The sequence below is a fragment of the Phoxinus phoxinus genome (genome assembly GCF_949152265.1).
Source record: "Phoxinus phoxinus genome assembly, chromosome: 3".
NCBI lineage: Eukaryota > Metazoa > Chordata > Actinopteri > Cypriniformes > Leuciscidae > Phoxinus > Phoxinus phoxinus.
In genome coordinates this window covers 25,487,249-25,511,746 of record NC_136878.1, presented here as the reverse complement: position 1 = coordinate 25,511,746, position 24,498 = coordinate 25,487,249, and the positions used below count along the sequence as shown (strand labels likewise).

At 37.8% G+C, this 24,498-nt stretch overlaps 1 protein-coding gene across 4 annotated transcripts in view; it reads right to left on the bottom strand.

Moving 5' to 3' along the window:
* Nucleotides 1–24,498, bottom strand: part of arl15a (ADP-ribosylation factor-like 15a) — a 150,178-nt gene that overhangs the window by 92,980 nt on the left and 32,700 nt on the right. For all 4 annotated transcript variants that reach the window (XR_013796921.1, XM_079607572.1, XM_079607574.1 and 1 more), the window contains exon 2: nt 2,471–2,615. Coding sequence is in view for 3 of the 4 variants with exons in the window: in XM_079607572.1 (XP_079463698.1) it covers nt 2,471–2,615 (145 nt within the window). In the remaining variant the exon portion in view is untranslated. The remainder of the gene's footprint in view (nt 1–2,470; nt 2,616–24,498) is intronic.

Below are 24,498 nucleotides of genomic sequence, written 5' to 3'. Positions count from 1 at the left end.
GCAATAGTCACTTACGAATTATGCTATCATGAAAATACACTTACTTGTAGGTTTAAAATTCTATAATGGCATATTCGTATGGCACATTTATTGCCCAACAACAAATAGTTTATCAAAATGAATATTCTAGTTAGAATTAGTGCTCCTATTCTATTGCGCTCCGTCTGTTTGGCGCATAGGCACGTGTTGGCGCTCATTCACAGCAGTATGCGAAGTTTAGCGGAGACTTGCTTGCAGAATGCTCGTCTATTTCTGACAGCAAAATGGAAATATTTGCATTTCTAACATTTTCAGATGTAGAATATACCTGTGAAAATGTAAGTTATACACTGAGGAAAACACCACATCTTAACGCATTAAACAGCACAAGTATCTATGTCAGCACATGTATCTGTCAGAGCATCTGACGGGGCAAGCCACTACTATAGGCTACGTGCTATATCTTACCAGTTATTTTAAAGCCCTTTATATAAAGCATGTCTAGGACAAATTGGCCATGTTTAGGACAAATTGGATTATGCATGTCCCCGCTGACGTGCATAATCCCCGTTTACTTTCACTTAAGACATAACCGACTGTCTTAACGAGGCAACTTGCGGAGACAGGCATTTTGACATCATTTTGTGTGAATTTGTTAATTTAAGAACAAGACGACGTGAAAGAGAACTCAGTTCAGTACTCGTGCGCTATCTGAGAAGCGGCTTTCCGAATTGAGTTATATACTGTATATATAGTACCTGTCAAAAGTTTGGAAACATTTTTTTTTTATTATGTTTTTAAAAGAAGTCTCTTATGCTCACCAAGGCTACATTTATTTAAAAAAAAAAAATACAGTTAAAACAGTATTGCTAAATATTATTAAAAATTATATTCTATTAATGTAATTTATTCCAGTGATGGAAAAGATCTCAAAATTTACAGCATTATTACTCCAGTCTTCAGTGTCACATGATCCTTAAGAAATCAATTTAATATGCTGATTTGGTGCTCAAGAAACATGTATTATTATTAGTAGTAGTAGTAGTAGTAGTAATATTGTTATCAATGTTAAAAACAGTGGTGCTGCTTAACATTTTTGTGGAAAAGGTGATACTTTTTTCAGGATTTTTTGATGAATAGAAAGTTCAATGAACAGCGTTTATTTGCATTTATTACATTTATTAAATATAAATCTTTTGTAGCATTATACATGTCTTTACTGTCACCTTTGAGCAATTTAATGCATCCTTGATGAATAAAATAATTAAAAAAATATTTTAATTAAAAACTATTTTAATATGACCGCAAACATTTGAATGGTACCATTGTTTCCACAAAAATTAAGCAACAAAAACGGTTTTGAACAATGATAATTAAAAAAAATTCTTTCAACATTGATAGATAATATTGATAAAAATGTTTCTTACCAAATGGCTGCCTCCTTGTTAATGATTAGCGCAACTAAAACATGTGAAACTGAACCTCTGAAGCCCACCACTCATTTAAAGCTAAGTTTCATAAGACAAGTTTCATCAAATGCTCAGCAGGCGAGAGTAAATACACTATGAACAGGTGAGAAGCTCCATCTAGGTCTGCTAGTGCAGACCAGTGGCTCTGACCATAGCTAGACTTAATCTAACCATAACCATATTTCCACAAGAGCTTCCAAATAACACTTCACTATATTCTAATTACTGCTTCACTAGACAGATAGAGACAGGTGTGTTTGCTCCAAAGACAAAGGGCAATCATTATTGGATGCACATTCTGGGTTTGTGTACAGTCTAGCGTGCTGTATACATCACACTCCGACTGTTAAGACGTGCCGAAGAAAGCCTGACACAATTGTGTCTTCTCTTGTAAAAATAACCATTTGTGTTGTTGGTAAAAACGGAAGTGATGTCGTCCATCTCGAGAGGTGAAGATATTCATGAATACACCAGCCTGTCGCCAAGAGCTCAAATTAAATCAACAGTCTTTTCACAAGGAAGAAAGTCTGCGTGACAAAACCCAGATGTTTTCAAAAACAGACACACATACGCACCAAGAGCTCCTCCGCAAGTGTGCTCTTTCTTTGGTAAAGTAACGTAGTGTTCAAAGGCAGGCTCTGAGGTAACCTGCAGCAATAACGTTAAACATATTTCAGCGGTCAAATAGGCTGAAGCACACATGGTGACAATGAAGAGATTTTGCAGACGTTCCAGAGCACTGAAAAAGCATAGTGTCGAAGATATGATATATGTACAGAGTACAAATGTGGAGGTTTAGGTAAATGCACTGCAAAAATAGTGCGCTAAGTCGATTTGTTGGAACGATTTGTCACATTTGTTTGAGAAACAGAAGCTGAGGCTTGTATTACTTGTAAATGATTGGTCTTTTTAGGTCTCACGGCTAATTATATAATTATTTCTTATTTTTGTCCCATTTAAAAGCATGTTTTGTTGGTTTAAAAAATGCTGCAGTACAAAGCTGCAGAGACATTTTATATTACCTGTGGTTGGTATTGTGCCATCACTGATCTCATTGCACAAGCGAGATAGCAGACTGGTCTTGCCGGCACCGCTCAGTCCAATGCATACTACATCATACTCCGGTCTAGCTGGAGGGGGGGCCTTACAGCACAATTTCTGGATACACTAATAATACAAAAACAAAGAAAAGACAAACATGGTTAGTGACTATGAGTGGTGCACTTTTCATTAGCGTGCTGATAAGGCTAAAATGAACAATTTAAGCATATGTTTGCCAAAACAGACAGTCTGAAAATAAACTGAGGAACACGAGCTGACAAATGCTAATGAAGTACCAGAGAAAGATGAACTAATGTGGTGATTTGAAAGCAACACATCTGGAGGAGACCTCCAGAACTCACAATGAAATGACTTAATTGACAAAATGGGACATGAAATTTACCACACAGCTCTATTGCTCTGTCAGTGACTGCGTTTACCGGTGTTCCTTGAGCTCGGGTCATTTTTATGTCCCAGCGTTTTTATTAAAACTAACCGGTTTTAATATTTCTAATCTTTTGTTATATATGAAGATGACAAGAAAACATTTTAGGAAAAACATTTTTTTGTTTTTTTACATAATTATTTTTTGTGCAGATTTTATCATTTAACTCTTGTCCCATGTCCAGATTAGCAATCTTTGAATACGAAAATGCACATTAAAAAATTATATATATATAAATTGTGTGAAATCACATTTTTCAAAAATTATTTACAATTGTGACTGCCTTTCAAAGGTAAGTGTGCTTGTTTACCAAGGAGACTACAGTATCAGTGAAGAACATGCTTTAGATGAAATTATTAAAATATAGCTAGTTTTAAAAATAATATTTTTCCTCTGTAAACAGACATGCGCATGTTGAATAAGCCACCAGAACGGCAGAAAAGGTGTTTAAATATGGAGCGAAACTGTGGTAATGGGCAAAAATCTCAGAGGGCCAAATGAGTTTTGCTTAAACCATTTATGACCTTTACCTTAAAAGAATAATGTTTAAGATGTTTACCTTACAGGTTGTGTTGAGGTTATTAAGCATAACTGGTGTAAAATCATGCATATAAACACACTAGATGATTTACTGACACTCGTGAACTATTGTGGCTGAGACCTCCTTTCCTATTGCTTGATAGAGCAGGCTTTATTGTAGAATTTGCTTGCCCTAACATGTCAAATAGATTGTTACAAGACAGTCTAACGCAGTCTGTGTCTGTTTAAGGAGGAGGGTGTGGAAAAGAGAGAGAGAGAGGCAGGATTCTGAAAGAGTGTGTCCTCATGGAAGCAGACAGACCAGTCACTTTATGAATAACTGTCTCTGACTGGAGGCCTGCTGGGAGACATTAGGAGGCAAATGCAGTGTGAACCGTGAATGGGACAGTTAAAGCCGGTGTGGAGAGATCAGTATACAGAACTAAAAAGAGATATCTTTTAATAGCAGGACAGAACTAGCCTAGGCTAGGCAGGACCTGATTCTAGCCTTGACCTCTGGATTATTTCATTCCACATGGAAACCCGTTGTAGTCTCTTTATGAAGAGCAGTTTCTTTTTAAACAGACAAATACTACTTTAGAAGAATGTTCACTTGGAATGTGAATGTAAATGTTCTGAATTCCCATAAGACAAAATTATATCTAGACAAATTATATTTTAAATATATGATAAATATTAGAGTGTGGATTTTGGAAATATATTTGTCCAATTTTAAAGTATATTTCTTTTAAATCTCCAAATGCCAAAATAAAGCAAAATATACATCAAGGGACAAGAAAATACATGTCCAAACTTAAAATACATTTAAAATGTATTTTGGACTATACATAAATATATTTAGATAGAAAAAAAGTGTATTACAAATGACAAAAAAAAGTTCAAAATCAATTATATGCATGCAAATTCCTAAAAAAACAAAAAACAAAAACAAAAGAGCAATATGTTTTTGGTCTTTTTTGGAATACATTTAAAATATATCTGAAAATCTTTTGCTGCATGAGTTTGTGTAGCCTACAGCAAAAGTGTTGTTGGCCAAAACATCTAAATTCTGCCACAAAGATCAGTCTTCTATTATTACAGCTCACTCATGTATTATGTCATTCTTCCTGAATCCTTACAGAGAAAGGCTTGTAGGCAAACAAATGTGTCATTTGCTCTGGTGTTCTTCCATCAGTAAAAAGCCTAAATTGCTTTCACAGGCCCTCCTTCACAGGAACTGCCACAGAGAGGCCGTCCTACATAGTCGGTCGGCCGCACATGCTTCTGCTTTGTCACACAGCAACCTGGACATCTGGCTCTGTAAGAGGCTGATGAATTTACCCTATTCACCCCACCTTCACTTACAGTGCTCAGATGGGATGATAAATTTACATCAGTTGCTGAAGGCACGTCCTGGAGCATTGACCCCACGGCCCACAGGAGCACAGGGCCACACACTTCAGTGCCCCATGTTGTCGCAGTAGAGCAGAGTAAAAGATTTCCCAGGTGTCCGAGAAGTCGCATTTCAAACAACTGTTTGGACAGGATTTTTCTCGTGCCGGTAAGGCAGGTTGGAACTAAGGCTGCCAAAAAGGTTTCTATATGTTGAGAAATACTAACTCTTGATTGATTCTTTTGGCTCTAGTCATTCATATAGGACACGTTTAATTGTTCGAGCGCTTCGAGACATTACCTCACCGATGTTGGGGCAGTTGTAAAAGCTGATTAACTGCTTTTTATGTAAATTAAGACGTTAAAAGGTATAAATATTCCAGCCTGACAACAGCTGTGACACGACTGTGGCACATTTTCAGATGAAATGTTTCGCTAAAAGGTGCGCAAAAAAATAAATAAATAAAAATTCTCTCAGGCCCCCTTATCCCACCCAGCTTTCTATTTTAAAAAAAAAGATGTCAAAGACATCAAACGGCTGATATAATTAAAAGGCCTGGCAGAGATCCAGGTCCTGGCACCAAAACAAAGATACGACAGCGCTAGAATCCTCCAGCACAGCAGACAGGAGAACACAGCTGGGCCAAATCCACTCAGTATTGCAACAATATTGAATCTTCAGCCCTTATGGAAGCAACGCTGAACAATACACCACTGCAAAAACAACTCCCTGCCTGCCAACTTCTCCTGAATGGACCCCTCGACTGAGTGAAGGGGACCCTGTCTGCTCTGTCCTATAAAGAAAAACAGTCGTCTGACTTCCATCATGAGAAAAGTAACACGCTTTGCACTCGGCAAAGACAACAGTGATCGCTCGGCGGGGTTATTGGCGAAAGACTTAATCCTTACAGACACATACTGTATAGAGATACTGTTGGCTGGGTGGGGAGGGGGGTCTGAGGGTCCGTCTGTCCCCCAGACATGCGATGGCCAGCCGTTGCTCACTTGTCTGCTCTATTTTAAATGACAGCTTTGTATTTTTAGAGCCAATAAATGAGGGGGCGAGAGCGAGGGAAGCACCACGCAGACAAACAGGGCTCACATTTCACTCATTTGCCCTCTGAGAGTGTGGAGACAGAGCAGACGTCTGCCATTGGAGCGTCAGGCAGCGATGCCATCCTGTTTTCCCCAACTGCACCTCTAAGCATCGCCCATCGCCATGGCTTTGACAGTGACACTTTGGCACCTCAAAGGATTGCTGCATTCCTGCACCACTAAAAATGGCAATTGTGTTATTTAATCACCCTCACGTCATTACAAAGCAGTAGTTATTTTGGACCATGCAATACAAAACAACAATCATTTGAAAGAATCTTCACAATGTTTTTTTTTTAATAAAAAATGTTGAATATCCATAACATTGAAAATTCTTGTTTTTCATTTAATAGGCTGGAAATTATTGTTTTTCATTTAATAGACTAAACAATAATGATTTATGAGCTACACCAAAGGGAAAGATTATTAGAAAATATCAACTTAAATATTGGAAAACACAATAAATCGATACTATATTGGTTATTGGGTGATATTAGAAACAAACTTTTTTATTATTTATTTTTCATTTATGGGATACATATCAGCTTATATTGGATTGTGCATTTAGATTACCTTTGCCATCATCCAAATGTAATTTGAATTTAACATTTTAAAATAAATATTTTAATAACCAATAATAAATGTAATCTTTTTCAAATCTCAAAATGAACATCTAGGCCCCTATTGTTCATACTGTACATTATGCCTAATTTATTTTGTAGCAATTCAAATTATATGAATTTAATGAATTTAGACAAAATATAGAATTTCAATATCAGGCTTTTGTCAGTATCATCTATAACGTAAAAATAATGATCTGCTTACAGTATCAGTATCAGACAGAATTTCTATATTAACGCATCCCTAATCTTTTTTTGCATAAAACTATCGACTTGGACTACAGCACAAATGTAAAGCACACAAGATTCACATTTCCTATCATTATGAGTTCTGTAATGAATAAAATGCATCTGACTTGTTCATGACGAGAATATCTGTAACTAGTATTACCAGCAGTAATGTTTCACATGTTTCGAAGTGAAATGTGAGTATGTAATTTGGGCTGCGGTACCGAATTCAGCACAAACTTGAGTCTCAACATGAATCTCCTTTCTAAAGCCACATGCATCAGGTTCATCTTTCACTGATCGGGAGGGTGTGTCTCTGGAAGTGAAGACATAGATCATCTCCCCGCATTCAATAGATGGCACGCTGAAGCCAGCCGCTCTTTGCCTGATCAGCGTATTCCATCTTGCTATTAATTTAAGTGTGGAGGTAACCTGCTCTAGATTTAACGGCACATTGGAAAATTATTAGCAGAAAATTGTGCCAGCAATGACCAACAAATATAAAAATGCCTAGCTATAATCGATCACAGCAAAGAGCCAAGCAGCTTTAGGTCATGCCAAGACAAGTCCATAATGAACAACATCTGATAAAAATAGCACTGCAGAGTGGAAAATATTGCAGTAAAATTTGTGCAGGTCCACACACTCACTTAAGGACATCATATTTCACTCAGATGCTATGACAATGCCATCCAAAAGCTGCCTTAAGAAACATTGTTATTTATCTTCATATGGCATTTAGCTAAAGCAACTAAAAAGCAACACCAATAGCACAACCCTCATGATGTGTGGAGAATCACTGTCTGGGTCCAAGAATACGGAAGCTTGTTTTCACTTCAGAATAAAAGTAATTGTGACTTTATTTCTCATAAAGGTGACTTTATTTCTCTTTATTTCTCTATATTATGGAGTATTTCTCATAATTATTTTAGTTGCGACTCTCCTACCTTGTAATTGTGACCTTATAATCACAGAATTGACTTCCTCGGAATTGTGACTTTATATTGCAAAATTATTTCTACTTGTTTATTTGTGACTGTCACTAATGCATTAAAAAATTATAGTTAAAAAAATATAATTAAAATAAAATTAAGCTGCAGTTTTGTTTTTATTTTTAAACAGTCACAATTACCAGTTTTATATTTTACTTGGTAACAGGGTTCCATAAAAGAGACCCCAGTGCTTTGTATGTACAAATAATAAAACTATTATTATTTTCCCTTCGCATTTTAACAGGAATCAGAAAATCTTAGCAAGTGACATTTAGACTATTGCATTTATTCCTGATTCATATCTGGAACACAAACAAAAGTACCGTAATATAATACTTTATGGAGGAGCTATCAGGTTAAAATTTGGTTTATAACCAATTCTGAAAAGAAGTCAAAGTGTAAATCTAAAGCATTACCAGGACCTTGGGGTCTCTCAGACTGCAAAAAGTGCTCGAATAGTTTTGAAACGTACACATAATCTCCAGTTATGCAAAGCATTTACTGCATTAATTACAACGTTGATGCATTTTCAGGGTGTTTTGGGGTCAGTCAGGTTTGTTTTTATTGCATCCAAAACAGACTACAGTAAGGGCCAATGAGCTTGCAAGTGGGGGAGGGGCGGTTGGGATCGACACCAGACGCAGACACAGACCCAGGCAGACCAGTCTGAGCCTGGCATTCCCAAACAGACCTCACTATCATCCCAGCCGACGACCCTTCCTTGCCCAGACACCCGCTAGCAACACTTGTCTGCAGGGCTCAGAGGTGACCTTTGAATTGACAGTACTTTATATGAATGCCCAGATGGAGCAGCAGTGTAACACACACCAGTCATAACACGGCTCTGACTACACTCCAGCTCATAGTGAGAGTCCGTGGCTGTCTGGGGTGATTGGGGGGGGGTTACCTTCATTCATCCCGTTACTCTTAATGTTGATGTTTGTGGCTTACGGAGGGTTGGCAAGCACAGGGACGGAGGTGGGGGGAGCAGTTATACGGACCATGATGGAGCAAGAGTTTGTGCCAATGTAGTGCCGCACCATGGAGGAAGGTGGAAAATAATTGCCAGTGAGACTGTGTCCACACCTTGCTGTCTCCATACAAATCAAAGGCTGTTTACTGCAGTGTCTGATGGGTAAATCTGGAGGGCAACTACTTTTGAAACTCAGAGTATCAAGTTCGCTGTGCTACTTAAAATAAAAATGGACAATGTTTCCTATATTACAGATTTTAAATTATATAATGTATATAAATCTATACATTTATAGATAAAAGTTTAACACTTTCCTTCCTCAGAAATCTATTCTCCAAATGATTTGTCTGAATGAATGATCTGAAGAAACTTCTACAGTTTCATAAACATGTTTTACTTTTAGAGGTACAACTGCCTGTCACTGGGGCAGTAACCTTAAAGGGACAATTTTGAACCTTGCAGGGGTAAATAAGGTGCATATCTTAAGGGTACATACTGTATTACTATTCTAAAGTATAAATATGAACCATTCAAGGGTAGATGGGGTACAAAGTTGTCCCTTTAAGGGTAATGCCCCAGCGACAAGCAGTTGCCCACTTAAAGATACATTTTTTTTGCAACTTTTTCTGATGGTGTGACAACAAGAATTTATAATTTCTGTTGACATTGTCTTTTGTAGTACTTTGCAACATGTTTATCCTGATAATGTATGTTTTCATACTTGCAACCTGTGCCACTAAATACCTTCCACACTTCATGAACCACTTCGCTGATGTTCACTATGTAGGGCTACAACTCCCCCTAGCTACCACTGTATGTACTTGGCTCTGATAAGACCTGCTGTTATCCATCACAAACTGACCATAATTTACCTCATTAATGATATGTTCTGAATTGAATAGGCTACCTCACCGACATGAAAGGTTAAAGACGCAGCAATGCTTTCTTAATGTCAAAATTAGAAGCCAAGGCTTCTGTACAGTTTCCATCACATTTTGGGACAATGCTTCATGAAACTACATAGCTGCGAGTCCACAGTGTCCGGATCCATTTTCTCTCCTTAAAAAAAATTCCTTTAATTTGCAATGCTACTCTGACAAAACTTTTCTGCTTAAACTCTGTGCTTCTAATTATGCAGTTTACATACAGTATAAGAAACAAAGTTCCTAAACAAATGCATACTTAAAAAGCAAGAACATAATACAGTAAAATTACGTGTTACCTAACCACCCCAATAAATAACAAAAATAACAACAACAACAATGGAGCTGGATCATTTCTATTATATACGTGTCATATGTAGCGTCGTCAAGCCCTTTCCTAACACAAGTCTTCTGACAGAGGTTAAAAAAAGCCCTGGAAAACATTTGGACTGAACTGAGGACAGGCAAAATATTTCTCAGTAGGTGATCCTCTTGTTGATATCAGGTTACTTGTGGCTGGCCACATGAAAGAACCCAAGTAACCTACATACATGGGTGTCTTCAGTTCCCCTTCAAGCCCTCAACCTAGCCCCCGTGGCCCTTCATCCAAAATAGGAGAAACCCCTAGACAATGGAGCGGTAGTAACTACTGTCATGGCCCACGACAGCCCCGTCCCCCCCCCCCCCCCCCCACCACCACCACCACCCCCCACCCCACCCCACCCCACCCCACTGGAGCTGCGCTCCACATGCACCACAAACACTTCAGCCTCATCACAAGGGATTATCAAACCCTGTGCAGCCATTGTTCTGACCTACCTTGGGTGGCTCAGCTTCACCAGAAAGCTCTCTTTTAATGGGCCATTTCTTTGGGCTGTAGCCCCCTATGTCTGCATAAGGCCAATGTGTGGGGGGGTGGGGGGGTATGTTGTACGCAGCTGTAAATCTTGATGTCACCGACGGGAAGGCTGTTGCGGACCATTACCATAAATCTGACAAACGCTAATTTGATGGGAGGCTGTATCTGTCTGGGCTCAGGCTGGTCTAGACGGCCTATTGAGAGATCCTATGGCAAGGGGAACTTTTTGTTCCCCCACCAGGACCATCTGGATATAGCAATAAGAGGCAAGCGGCACAGTTCACACACCGATCACAGTGGATCTTTGCAATTGTGATGGGTACATTCCCCAGCTCACCTTTAAATACACATGTACAGTTATTTTCAACGAGGCCGTTTTTCAAGAAATCGCCATGCACAGAATCGATTGGAAATTGCCTTGATATACACACTGATGTGGAAACAGTGATGTGAACTAAAAGAATAGTCACTTTAAAATGTAAATGTTGTCATTATTTACTCACCCTCGTGTCATTTGAAACCTGCATAACTTTCTTTCCTCTTTGTAGCACAAAAGGAGACATTTTAAAGAATGCATAGAATAAAACCAGTACAATTACAAAAAAGGAGACTGACTTTCAAGCTTTGAAAAAAGTAAACAAAAGTATCATAAATATATAAAAAGTTGATGATTTGATGAGGAACAGACCCAAATTAAGTCAAGATTCACTGACATCCACTCTAGCACTCCTTGTCTCGTTAATAAGAGAAGTAACCATGTTTGAGTCTTTTTTTTCTTTTGTATTTCATGAATCAAACTGATACAATTAACGAGGTTCAACTCTGTGACTTAGTTACACTGCTTAACAGGGGAGGATTATCAATGAATAAGACAAAAATATTTGTCTATTCCCCAAGCAAAGGTACTGTATGACTTCAGAATATTGTATGAATTCAGAAATACACCATAGTTCTTTTACGTACTTTTAATAAAATAAATAAATAAATAAAATAAACTACCAGTACATTCTTCAAAATATCTTGTTTTGTGTTCCACAGAAGAGTCAGTCATACAGGTAGGGCTGGACGATAAAACGATTAAGATAATTATCACATTGTCATTTTCCTCAATTATAACAAAAGTTTGACAAGTGTTGATAAAATGTGCACTATGCAAATAATGCTGCATGTGTGTGTTGCAAACCATTGCACTGGAGCCAATATCTAATAACTGCCATGTCTGTTGCGTATGAGAAATATTAAACTGCAAATGCGACCACTAAACAGCGCTGTGAGATTCAATGAAAAGCGTTCGAGTTCTTCCATTTACACCACAAATTAAATGCCTCGTGATTTAAACTAGTTTAAAGCCAGATGAAACAGCGCTGATATTCTCACCAGCACTGACTGTCACGGTTCTGTCACTTCAGTCTGGTTTATTCTTGGTTTTGACAGCCCTAACACTCATGTATTGTTGTGCGGGGATCGATATGATATCAAGATCAAAAATATGATTGAACTTATAAACTAAAATCAACTCATTCATGTCAAATGTTTGAATCTGAGACTTTATCTAAAACGGTCTTTATTTATACAGATATAATATGTTCTGCAAGCAAAAGGCTGTTTAAGGTAAAAAAGACAGGTGCTGCATCATTTCGTCCTGATCTAACAAAAAATGTATTCTTATCTATCTGAGGTTCACTCAAGAACAAATTAAATTCCATGACATAGTCAAATCTTATTACAGGGAAGTAAGCAGTTCAGATTAGTGTTTTTCGTGTTCCTCACAAACCAAGGACACATTCATGGACAATTGGGGCCTTCCCAACGCGGGGGGTGGGGGGGAAATGGAGCAATGGTAGCAGAAGAGAAGGGGCTGGGCATTTGGGAAGCATTTGGCTATATGCATTTTGTAATTGGGAAGGGTGATTAGCTTGGCTGTATTAGCATAAGGCGGTGAAAACTTTGGTCTCCACAACACAATGTAAGCAAAAAGATGTTTTCCGCACTGATCTAGAGGATCAAAGCCAGAGGGCCCCCTTTTGAATGTGCTGCAGCTAATGTGTGAGGGCCAAGGGGGTTGGGGGTACCCCAAAAACAGGGCTGTGTGGAGGAGGGTACTTGCCCGTTTCTAACATCAGTAATCAGACATTTTCAAAAAGCATCTATTTATCTGAGATGTGCTCAATTTTTTATAGAAACAAATCTATGGGCCCTGGTGAGTGTGGGAAAGATCCTCCATTAATGCATTTGCATCAAACTCCTCCTTAATGAGCATCTCTAGGCCCCTTTGAGACAAAACGATGGGGAAACCCTGAATAATAAATCTGTGTTTATACATTGTGTGACATTGGAGAATTAGGTTGACATAACAGAATGCACTCAAGACCATTTGCAATTCAAAGTCCTTTTGGCAGAAAATGGTCGCTTTGATTTCTTCATAGAGACCATCCCTCGTGACAATTTAAGCTCATGGGCCACTGTAATCGTTAATAATGGAATGTATACAAAAAACAAGTGTTAGCCTAGAGCATTAAGCATATGTTCAGTTATGATAATTTTTTTTTCAAAAACCTAACACTAAATAACAAGTGGCATTAAAATTATTTTTTTTAAAGTTTCACAAATATGTAATAAATGAAAACATATGTCAGCATTTACAATGTAGTAACAGCCTCTGTGTGTTCACAAAGTTCAGTCTATCACTAAACAGGACATTCATTTCGCATTGACGCAAACCTAAAATTACATTTATACTGCAAATCCAACTTAATCGTTATACATGGAAGGGGGAATCTCCTCAACCACCACCAAGTTGTCTTGATGAATCAAACTGATAAATGGGAAGAAAAAACATCCTTTTGTCTTATTTTTGATTTCCTTCTTTAGAATACATTTTTAGGATAGATATTAGTGCTGGGTTGTTTTAATTTTGTATTTATTACAATATGTATTTTTCAAATACCACCATAGCATTGTGTAGCTGAACAATTGCTGCATCGATGGCCATGAAGAATGCTACAGTATGTAGAGTGTATAGAGAAGGGACCTCTATTAACCGGTTACTCTGGGGTCGGCAAACGCGCGGGCACGTTTTGCTGGGTTTTTTTTTACATAGCAGCAACATAGACTTAAAATACTCCGTCATGTATGGTCATACAGACTAAAGAAATATGAAAAAATAATCTGTGAGATGTCTACTTTTGTATGTGTCCACTTACAATCAAAACAAAACGTTGTGCGCTTTCTGCCTCTCCGTCTCGTGAACTTTTTTTTCTTGAGCACGTTTGTAAACAAACAAAACTCAGCGAATACTTGTCACACATTTATGAGCTCTATATATTTATAATCATTTAAGTGTGTAGTTTTAAATGATCTGATTTAAAACGAAAACAAGTATTCTCTGTTCAAGTAATTTGTATAAAACCAACAAGATATCCAGTTTCTCTAACCCTTGCTCATTAGTTTTAATGTGACCACACCCACAAGCGCAAAACATATAGAGATACAAATCGTCCATGCGTCGCGCGAACGCGCCCATTACCTCAAAAACAAAGCGCCACTGAACTTTATCAGTCCTCTGCTGTTCGTCGAGTTTGGAAGACACGCTGTGAGATTATTGGATTTACATCAGAAGAAGAACGCGATTTGAAGACAAGAAAGATTTTAAGGTAAGAAATCATTCTGAATTATATTAGTTGGTGTTATTGTTGCATAAACTTCACATTGCCATTGAACTGTTGCTCAATGCTTCAGTAAATGTTCCCTGCACGCGCTGTGAGAGTTTGAGTCAGTCGCGCGACGTGCGTTTGAAAAGCAAAACGCACCATGATTTTGCTCCAATCTCATTTCATAACGTCATATCGATTGTAAACATTTGAAGTAACATAATCAATATGTTTTTCTCTAGTGTAGTGTTACTGAAGTGTTCCTTTTTAACGATGCCTGCTATACTATTGTTATTATTATTTTATTCAGCCCTGGTATATGCCTACAAGGCACAACAAATGTATATATATATATATATATATATATATATATATATATATATATAAATATATATATATATATGTGTGTGTGTTTGTGTATTTTGTAAATTTTTAAAAGGAATTTTCACCAGAAATCTAAAATCTATTCCCAAAATCATGCAGCCCTTAGTTTCTCTTGATATCAGCATGTTCACAGGTTTTTTACATATATATATTTTTTTTTTAGGTACCCGTCCTGCTGACTTCAACATGAGAATGAGGAGGTAAAGTGAAAAATCAAACACCTTGGAAATGAAAGGTATATACTATGTTTCAGGAATGGCAAAGGTGTGTGACTGGTTAAGTCTCTGTCTTTAGTTCAGTGTGTTAAATAATGTGCTTTTTATGCCATTTGTTGTGTATCTTTGGATTATGTTGTGTTGTAAATAAATCCAAACAATCAAAAAGCCATTCTTTTTTAAATCTCCTCATTCTTTGTGCAAGGTAATGTAATGATAATGCCTGAGAGCTCCTAATAGGGCCATTATGGGAGGGTCTTTGTCTTTCTCAGGTGTGAAACACTCAATATTCATGACGGTTAACACCTACTCGCATAAAGCTTTCTTACACAAGACATGTCATATTCAGATAAGACAATATATTGATTTAAAATGTGCGAGTATTCAGGATGATTTTCACATAGTTTTGGAGCAAATATTCTAGGCTATGTGATACAATTTTCAAAAGTCATGTGAAGAAATAATCAGTTTGGGTTTCTTGACCTTATTTCAGTGACATTTTTATTGTCATTTTCACAAACCACGCATAAATGTTATTATCTCAAAACTACAAACTTTTACATACATGCTGCTGACATATTATTGTAGCAGAGTTTGTGCTGAATGCAGTGTAATAAGACAAATGTTAGGAGCATGTCAGAACACGTCCAGGACCCAGAACACCCCTCAGACCCCAGAGGGTTAACCCCCTGAGGTCGGCAAACGCGCGGGCGCGTTTTGCTCTTTTTTTTTTACATAGCAGCCAAATAGACCTAAAATACTCCGTCAGTTTTGGTCATACAGCCTTAAGAAATATGAAAAAATAAGCTGTTAAATGTCTGTTTTTTATGTGTCCACTTACAATCAAAATAAAACATTGTGCTTTTGTAAAATAAAGAAAGTAAACAGGGAGTGCTTTCTGCCTCTCCGTCTCCTTGAACTTTTTTTCTGAAGCACATCTCTAAACTCAAACAAAACTCAGCGAATACTATTCACTCAGACATGAGCTATATATCTCTGTAATCATTTAAGTGTGTAGTTTTAAATTATCTAATTCAAAACTAAAACAAATATTCTCTGTTTATGTAATCTATATATAAAGAGCGAGAGATCAGCCGTGCTCATTATCGTTCTCTCACCTCATTACTCTGCTAATGTGACACGCCCATCGAGAGCGCGCTGCTATTCAAACGCAGATTATCTGAAGCAACACATGCAAACCAGTCAACGCCCACAACAGCTGGACAACACACTCGCTGTGAGGAATAATAATATTGTGATAATCCTGGAAATTTTACCTCAAACGTGCTGGAGTAGCCTAACAACGGATCCAGCTGTAGATCATCAGTAAGTGCTTTGTTCTAATCGCGATATGAAATGGTGTCTGTAAACCGCAAAAGACTGTTTAAATTTGAATCGCGTTTCTGTGTTTGAATGAATGAACGGCACATGCTGTTGTTTACTCCAGCTCGCGCGTTTCTGTGTTTGAATGAATGAACGGCACATGCTGTTGTAACTCCAGCTCGCGCGTTTCTGTGTTTGAATTAATGAACGGCACATGCTGTTGTTTACTCCAGCTAGCGCGTTTCTGTGTTTGAATGAATGAACGGCACATGCTGTTGTTTACTCCAGCTCGCGCGTTTCTGTGTTTGAATGAATGAACGGCACATGCTGTTGTAACTCCAGCTCGCCCGTTTCTGTGTTTGAATTAATGAACGGCACATGCTGTTGTTTACTCCAGCTCGCGCGTTTCTGTGTTTGAATGAATGAACGGCACATGCTGTTGTAACTCCAGCTCGCGCGTTTCTGTGTTTGAATTAATGAACGGCACATGCTGTTGTTTACTCCAGCTCGCGCGTTTCTGTGTTTGAATGAATGAACGGCACATGCTGTTGTTTACTCCAGCTCGCGCGTTTCTGTGTTTGAATGAATGAACGGCACATGCTGTTGTTTACTCCAGCTAGCGCGTTTCTGTGTTTGAATGAATGAACGGCACATGCTGTTGTTTACTCCAGCTCGCGCGTTTGAATGAATGAACGGCACATGCTGTTGTTTACTCCAGCTCGCGCGTTTCTGTGTTTGAATGAATGAACGGCACATGCTGTTGTAACTCCAGCTCGCGCGTTTCTGTGTTTGAATTAATGAACGGCACATGCTGTTGTTTACTCCAGCTCGCGCGTTTCTGTGTTTGAATTAATGAACGGCACATGCTGTTGTTTACTCCAGCTAGCGCGTTTCTGTGTTTGAATGAATGAATGAACGGCACATGCTGTTGTAACTCCAGCTCGCGCGTTTCTGTGTTTGAATTAATGAACGGCACATGCTGTTGTTTACTCCAGCTCACGCGTTTCTGTGTTTGAATGAATGAACGGCACATGCTGTTGTAACTCCAGCTCGCGCGTTTCTGTGTTTGAATGAATGAACGGCACATGCTGTTGTTTCCTCCAGCTAGCGCGTTTCTGTGTTTGAATGAATGAACGGCACATGCTGTTGTTTACTCCAGCTCGCGCGTTTCTGTGTTTGAATGAATGAACGGCACATGCTGTTGTAACTCCAGCTCGCGCGTTTCTGTGTTTGAATGAATGAACGGCACATGCTGTTGTTTCCTCCAGCTAGCGCGTTTCTGTGTTTGAATGAATGAACGGCACATGCTGTTGTAACTCCAGCTCGCGCGTTTCTGTGTTTGAATGAATGAACGGCACATGCTGTTGTTTACTCCAGCGTTTCTGTGTTTGAATGAATGAACGGCACAGACGCATGTTGTTGTTGTTTAGCTACTACAGCTCGCGCGTGTCTGTGTGTGAATGAAACTATCAATATTGCCTACTGAGATGAGTAAAAATCGACTGAATACGTTGAAATAAAATGTCTTTGTATAAGCAACATATTAAACTTCAAATTAACATTTATGCCCTAATATATTAGCCTATAAAAGACAATATGTTACAGACGAAATATGAAAGACAACATTTAGTTTTGGATAGATTATAAAGTTTTTACTGCCACATCAAAACCTAATTTACAAGGTGCAAACAAAATCTTAAAAGATCAATATAAACCTTCTCTTTAAATTATTTTTGTTTTTTATTAGTGACAAATTTGGGGAGAGGATAGCCTACATCCAAAACTTTCTGAAAATACAAATGAGAATTAACTGCACAATTACTAGAAATGTTTACCTTGGATATTATACAATTTGCAAGCATACAGTTTGTGGAAAAATTCACTTTTTTTCAAGATGTTTCCAACTCTGAACCAATTCTGTAGTTATTTATATACATGTATGTATGTATGTGTGTGTGTATATATATATGTGTGTGTGTATGTATATATATGTGTGTGTGTGTGTGTGTGTGTTGTCTTTGCATTCTATCTTGTGGCTCAGTGACACCTGAATGAAAGCTCATTAGTATGCAGCATTAGTGGGTCTTTGTCTTCTCTCAGGTGTGAATGAGGACATTATTCATGACCTTGTTGGATCATTCACGCCCACCTGCATATTGCCTTTCCAAACAAAAAGTGTCTTACAAAATTTAAATCAATCTATTGTTTAATGTGAACGATTAGCCCGGATGATTTTCAGATCATTTTAAAGTAAATACTCTAGCCGACAACATCCATTAGTCAAAAGTATTGTGGAAATATGTGAAGTTGGCCGTTTGTGGTCTTATATCAGACAATTTAAGATTGAGTTTTTTGAATAACCACGCATAAATAATATTCTCTCAAAAAAGCAAACATGTACATACATATTGCTCACATATTATGATAGCCATGTTCGTGCTAAATAGAGTGTAATTATACCTTTGCCATTAATATGTTTATAAGCAACTGAAAAAAATACAAATATCAGGTCATGTCAAAACATCTCAAGGACCCCAAAAACACCTTAGACTCCAGAGGGTTAACTGCATACCCATCTTCCCTTATGCAAATAAAATTATTCCCTATGAATGATCGATATAATGATTTAACAGTATATTTAAAAATATCCAGAATAATATATTGTGTTAATATATTACAATATATTGAATGATACATAAGGAATTGCCGCTTTTCATATATATATAAATATGTGACAACATAAAATTACATACCATATGATATATTAGTAAATATATTAAGTAATACAATTAATAATATATAGATGTACGTGATAAGATATGGTAATGTGTATAAATGTATTGCATATAGGCTATATTTACTCATGCAGTATAAACACATACAGTAGGCTAGAGAAATATATAATGTAGGGGTGTAACGGTACGCAAAAATCACGGTTCGGTACATACCTCGGTTTTAAAGTCACGGTTCGGTTAATTTTCGGTACAGTAAGGGAAAGAAATGCAAAACATTAAACTGCTGGTTGTTTACTATAAAAAAATTTTTAACAATTTGTTTACACTTTTTTAAACACACTTTTTAATAAAATATAACGTTAGGCTAATAAATAAAAAAGATATAAAATAAAAAAAGAATAAGAAATAAAATACTGCTGCAAAGTTCTCCACTAAATAAAATACTCTCAAACCAATATGCTAGCTAGCTAGAGGCTGGGCTAAAGCGAGTGTGCCGTGTATGTGGTGATCTTTATTTATGCAATATTTATGTCCGAGCCCGACCCGAGAGTTAAAGTCCAATTTTTTTTTTCTCATACTAATGACACGTGTACGTTTGTTTGTGTGGAAAGCCCGCTTTTAACAGAAAGGCATTCGGAAATGTCCACAGATGAGCGCATCAGCGCTCTTAACACAGGCGCACTTACATGTGTTTCGTTGTCACAGCACATGTGCACCGTACCGAAAGTCCTGTACCGAAACGGTCCGGTACGAATCCATGTACCGTTACACCCCTAATATAATGTAATATACATTTCTTATATTTTATAATTATTTACATTATAATTGTTTCATATTTTCAAGCTAGTTTACAATAACTCAGTCTCTTTGCTAAATGCTTTTATACAAGCTGGTGTGATTATCACTGTGCTGAAGAGTGCACAGCCATTAGGCCTACTTTATAAATATACAGTAGCAACAGTGGTGGGCCGTCAGGGTCAGCAAGGCCTTCTCTGCTGGGCTAAGCACTATCAGAATCACTGACTTACACTTTAATATCTTTTTTTTTATGAATGAGTATTAAATTATTCCCAATAGTCCATTCTCGTAATTTTATAGCTTTCCTCTTGGTTGCGCTGCTTCCAGTAGTGTATATTTATTTTAGCGCTTTTATCCAATCATATTTCAGCCATCATGTGTTGCCAGGGTCTAATATATCTGCCTCGAGGCCTTCAGAATCGATAGTGCGGGCGCCTGTAGCTTAAAATGAATGGCAATGAAACTATTGCTTTAACCAATCAGATAATTAGTCAGATTTAATCAGCCAATAAGATTTCAAGTTGACTGCACCAGGGCCATCTAGAAGGCATACAATAACGTAAGCATTTTCACGCCCTTTGATTGGATGGTCAGAGCGTGTACTATTGTTACTGGTAGTCAGAGCTAGCTAACCGCATCTGTAGCAAACTGTGTAAACTAAAATATATACCTGTAGATTTAATAGTTTTCAACCCACAAATGAATGTTTCTTTCCTTCCTCGACCACCAGCAGGTTCAAACCTACCGAAAAAAAATCCCTTATTCAGCTTACGAGTCATGTAAGCTGAATAAGGGAGTCATCGAGAGAGTCATGGAACTCTATCGATCTGCCCCGGGTAAAAACCAAGCTGCAACCTCCCGGTTTCTCTCTTGAAACCAACACGGAAGGGAATTAAACGGCAATTCATCAACTGGCCGCTTGAGGCTGGGGTCAAAAGTGAGTCAAGTCTGCATCTCCCCCATGTTGAAATGCCCAACTTTACAGCAGAAAAAAACATGTTCACAGCCTGGGACTCGAAGTGGTTTTGGTCTATACAGCTAATTTTTCCCTTCATGAAAACTGTGAGGGGGGTGATTTTTTTTAATAACTCATCCGTTTAAATTATATTAAACCTTGAAGGTCTGCATAATTAAGGGCGTGGCCACTTGAGTGACAGGTGGATTGCCGCTTATGTCAATGCTAGCCGTTTGTCTGCTGTTAGCCGTCACTTCACCTCAGCAAATTCCAGCTGCTGAACTTGCCATCTCTGCCCCTGATCAAGTCCCGCTGATCTCATTGATATCGTTCAAAAATCTGTGTGAGAGCTTGTGTCAGCTGTAACGTTATACATCGTCATGTTTTGCAGTGTTTTCCCTGTTTACTGCTTCTGTCGAGCAGACACTCTCAGCACTAAAGCGAATTAAAACTTGTGCCAGAAATACGATGGGACAGACTCGACTTTCAGCACATTAGTTAGCCTTGATGGCAATAGAAAAGGTTGTTGGGACTGAAACGCACAGACAACCTGTACAACCAAGTAATTTAAGTCTTTTTGAGGAAAGAAATTAGGATGAATTTTTGTGCAAAAAATAATTAGTAGTTTTGGAGAGAATAATGAATTTTTTGCCCCCATTTCTGTCCGTGGTGAATACGATTTTCTTCCTAATTTTACTTGTAAATTTATGATCGAAAAAACTTATTTTTTCAAACATTAACACTATTGTAACCATTAAAGGATAAGACAAGGGAGGATCCGATTCTGAATTTATAATCGTAACGAAAGAACCACTGTACACTAACACAAAAGCCGAACTCACTCGCTCGTTTCTCTCTACCCAGCCTTTCCCGAACTCACCGCATTAAAGGGATAGTTCACTTTAAAATTAAAATTCTGTCATCATTTACTCACCCTCAAGTTGTTTCAAACCTGTATTAATTTATTTCTTCTGCTGAACACAAAGAAAGATATTTTGAAGAATGGCAGTAACCAAACAGTAGTCTGTACCCATTGACTTCCATAGTATTTTTTTTTCCTACTATGGAAGTCAATGGGTACAGACTACTGTTTGGTTACTGACAACTGCCGGGGCAAAATAAAAACAGGAATTTAACTATAATAAAGTATGTCCATGCACTGCTACACTATAAATTCAGGTTGGACATCACTGAAGGCCTAGGTGTGAAATGCACGGCCCGCCACTGAGTAGTAACTTTGTCTTAAAGTCCGCGTGAACCGGAAGTTGCAAACGATTTTCTCAAGTGTTGTGACGCATTTCCGAGTGAAACGGAATATTGAACAGAGGGCAGGGTTTTACTTCAGCGCTCCTCCTCTCCATCTCTGCTCATAGCAGAGTAACGGTTTGAGGGGAGTGGTTAAGCGATTAACCAACCCAAGTTGTCAAGCCTATGTCATCAGAAAAAGACCCATTCCAGACCCGGAAGTAACTTTTCAGACTTTGATTAAAGATAACTTCGGCAAACAATTTTTTTCCGTGTATTAACTTGCACGGATTAATTGTTCACCACAAGACTAGTAATATCAGCTAACAAAGTAAATAGGGTCAATTTTGATTTCATGCCGACTTTAATGGTGTTTGGCCAATCATCAAACTAACCACAGGCTCTACTTTTCAGCACAAAGGTACCCAAAAAAATTCACATGTACCAGAAAACCTTTTAAATTACAAAATAATTGAACATTAAACACTAACAGATCTTTCCCCTATATTAATATTGAGCAAAACACATGAAATAATTAAGTGCTGCAAATTGTGGAAAAAATATTCCCATTGTAGTGGTAGGCCTACTTGGGACAGACAAGAAAGTGTTTTCATCTTCTGTCTATCTGATTCAAATCACAGTATGCCAATTCAGTGGTAAGAATTTAATAATTGTTTTTCTTTATATTGTTGTCCATTTATCGAACTTCCATGCATATGCCGACAAATCAATGACTAAAATAACCGAGCGCACAACTGATGCTGGTGCGCACAGTAAAGGAATTCCGCGAGAGGATAACAGATCTACACGCGAGGAAACGGGAACTCGCGAGCTCATTCAAACCCCGCGCATGATCATTCCCCACGCTCTCGCGCTTGATCTGCTCTCGCCTGCTGCTTTTGCTCGCTCGAACACTTATTTTTGGCAGTCGAGGGGCGGGACTTACTGTTTTAATAACCTCAAATGTCATTGGTTACTTCCCCTTTTCCTGAAGTCAATTGTGATTGGACGCCTGTCCAATTACTCGTATATATAATTCACTTGACTTGAGACATGAGACATCACTTAATTTGTTTTGTTTATTGAAATGTGATTTAATGCATTAATAATATAGAATAGATTCTTACCAGAAACAGGAAGTCTTACTAGTGATTGCATGGTGTTGTTAAGAGATATTTACAGACTGTAATGACGCATTTCCATGGTTATTAGCATTGCAAATTTAGGGCTTGTATTGCATGCAGAGGAGATGTTATGCATGCACGCAGGATTTGAATGAGCTTGCGAGTTCCCGTTTCCTCGCGTGTAGATCTGTTATCCTCTCGTGGAAGACATTTACTGTGCACGCCAGCATCCGATGTGCGCTCGGTTATTATTGGCATTGATTTGCCGTCATACATGCCTCTTATATACTGTAGTAATCATATATTACTATGTACCAATTTACTAATGCTCAGACACACTCGGTCTCTGTCGCACTGTCGCTCGCGCGCAGACACACTCGGTCTCTATCGCGTGCTCTTGGACACACTCGGTCTCTCTCGCGCAGTGTCGCTTGCGGAGTTCGCTTCGCTTTTGTCCAGTCCGGCGCCTTATAGCTCTGCTCCGCACTTAACTCAACTTTTTTTATTTATTACTCAAACATCTCCGCGACTGAGTGGCGTAATAGTCGCGCAACACAACAAATTGATAATGAAATTCGCTGCCAATTCTTTTAATAATCAAATTTTAGCGATTCGTTGTTGCAGCCCTAGTGATGTGATGTTTTGTTTATTAAGAAAGAAAGAAAGAAAGAAAGAAAGAAAGAAAGAAAGAAAGAAAGAAAGAAAGAAAGAAAGAAAGAAAGAAAGAAAGAAAGAAAAAGAATTTAATTGCTGAATATCATGAACTAAAATCAACAGGCTGAAGAACACTTACACAAGGAACTTTTGCCTGTTTAAAAATACCATAGAAAAAACAACAAGCCTAACTAATCTAAATTTCAAGCCTTATTAAAGACAAGTAAACGTAATTAAAGAACAAATAAAAAACTAGCAATCGCAACAAATAGATACAACTGAACAAATATAAGATTAAAATAAACAGTGTTTTAGATTTTCAGGTACATAAAATGCTATCAAATATAAAATAGCACTGCACTTTATAAATAATATACACATTACAAATAATTACTGATCAAACAACAAAATTCTCTTGTTCTTGACTGTTATTTTAGAGACAGCAGCTGCTGTCACTTTAAGAGTTGCCCAATACATTTACACATGCCCGCAGCACTGAAAACAGCGTGTGAGACGTCTCACGCTTGAATGTTTTAAAATCACATTAAAATCACTTTTTCTGTGCACACTGCACACGTTTTGGACGTGTGTGCAGCACATAAAACCACGCGAGTCATCTCGCGCTTGAAGGGTTTAAAAATCACATTAAAATAAATTTTTCTGTGAGTGCGCTTTGAATGTGTGCGCAGCGCACTAAACTGCATTTGAGTGAGGTGAAAGTTATAATGTTATTCTATGTGTTAGTTTGTCTGTATGAGAAGAGCAGTAAGCTAGATCAACATTAGACTAACATACAGATCATATTCTAACATTGCATGAATATAATATTGATTAGTTTTATGTACATTTGCTTACCTGTCTAATAAAGTACCGCATATAC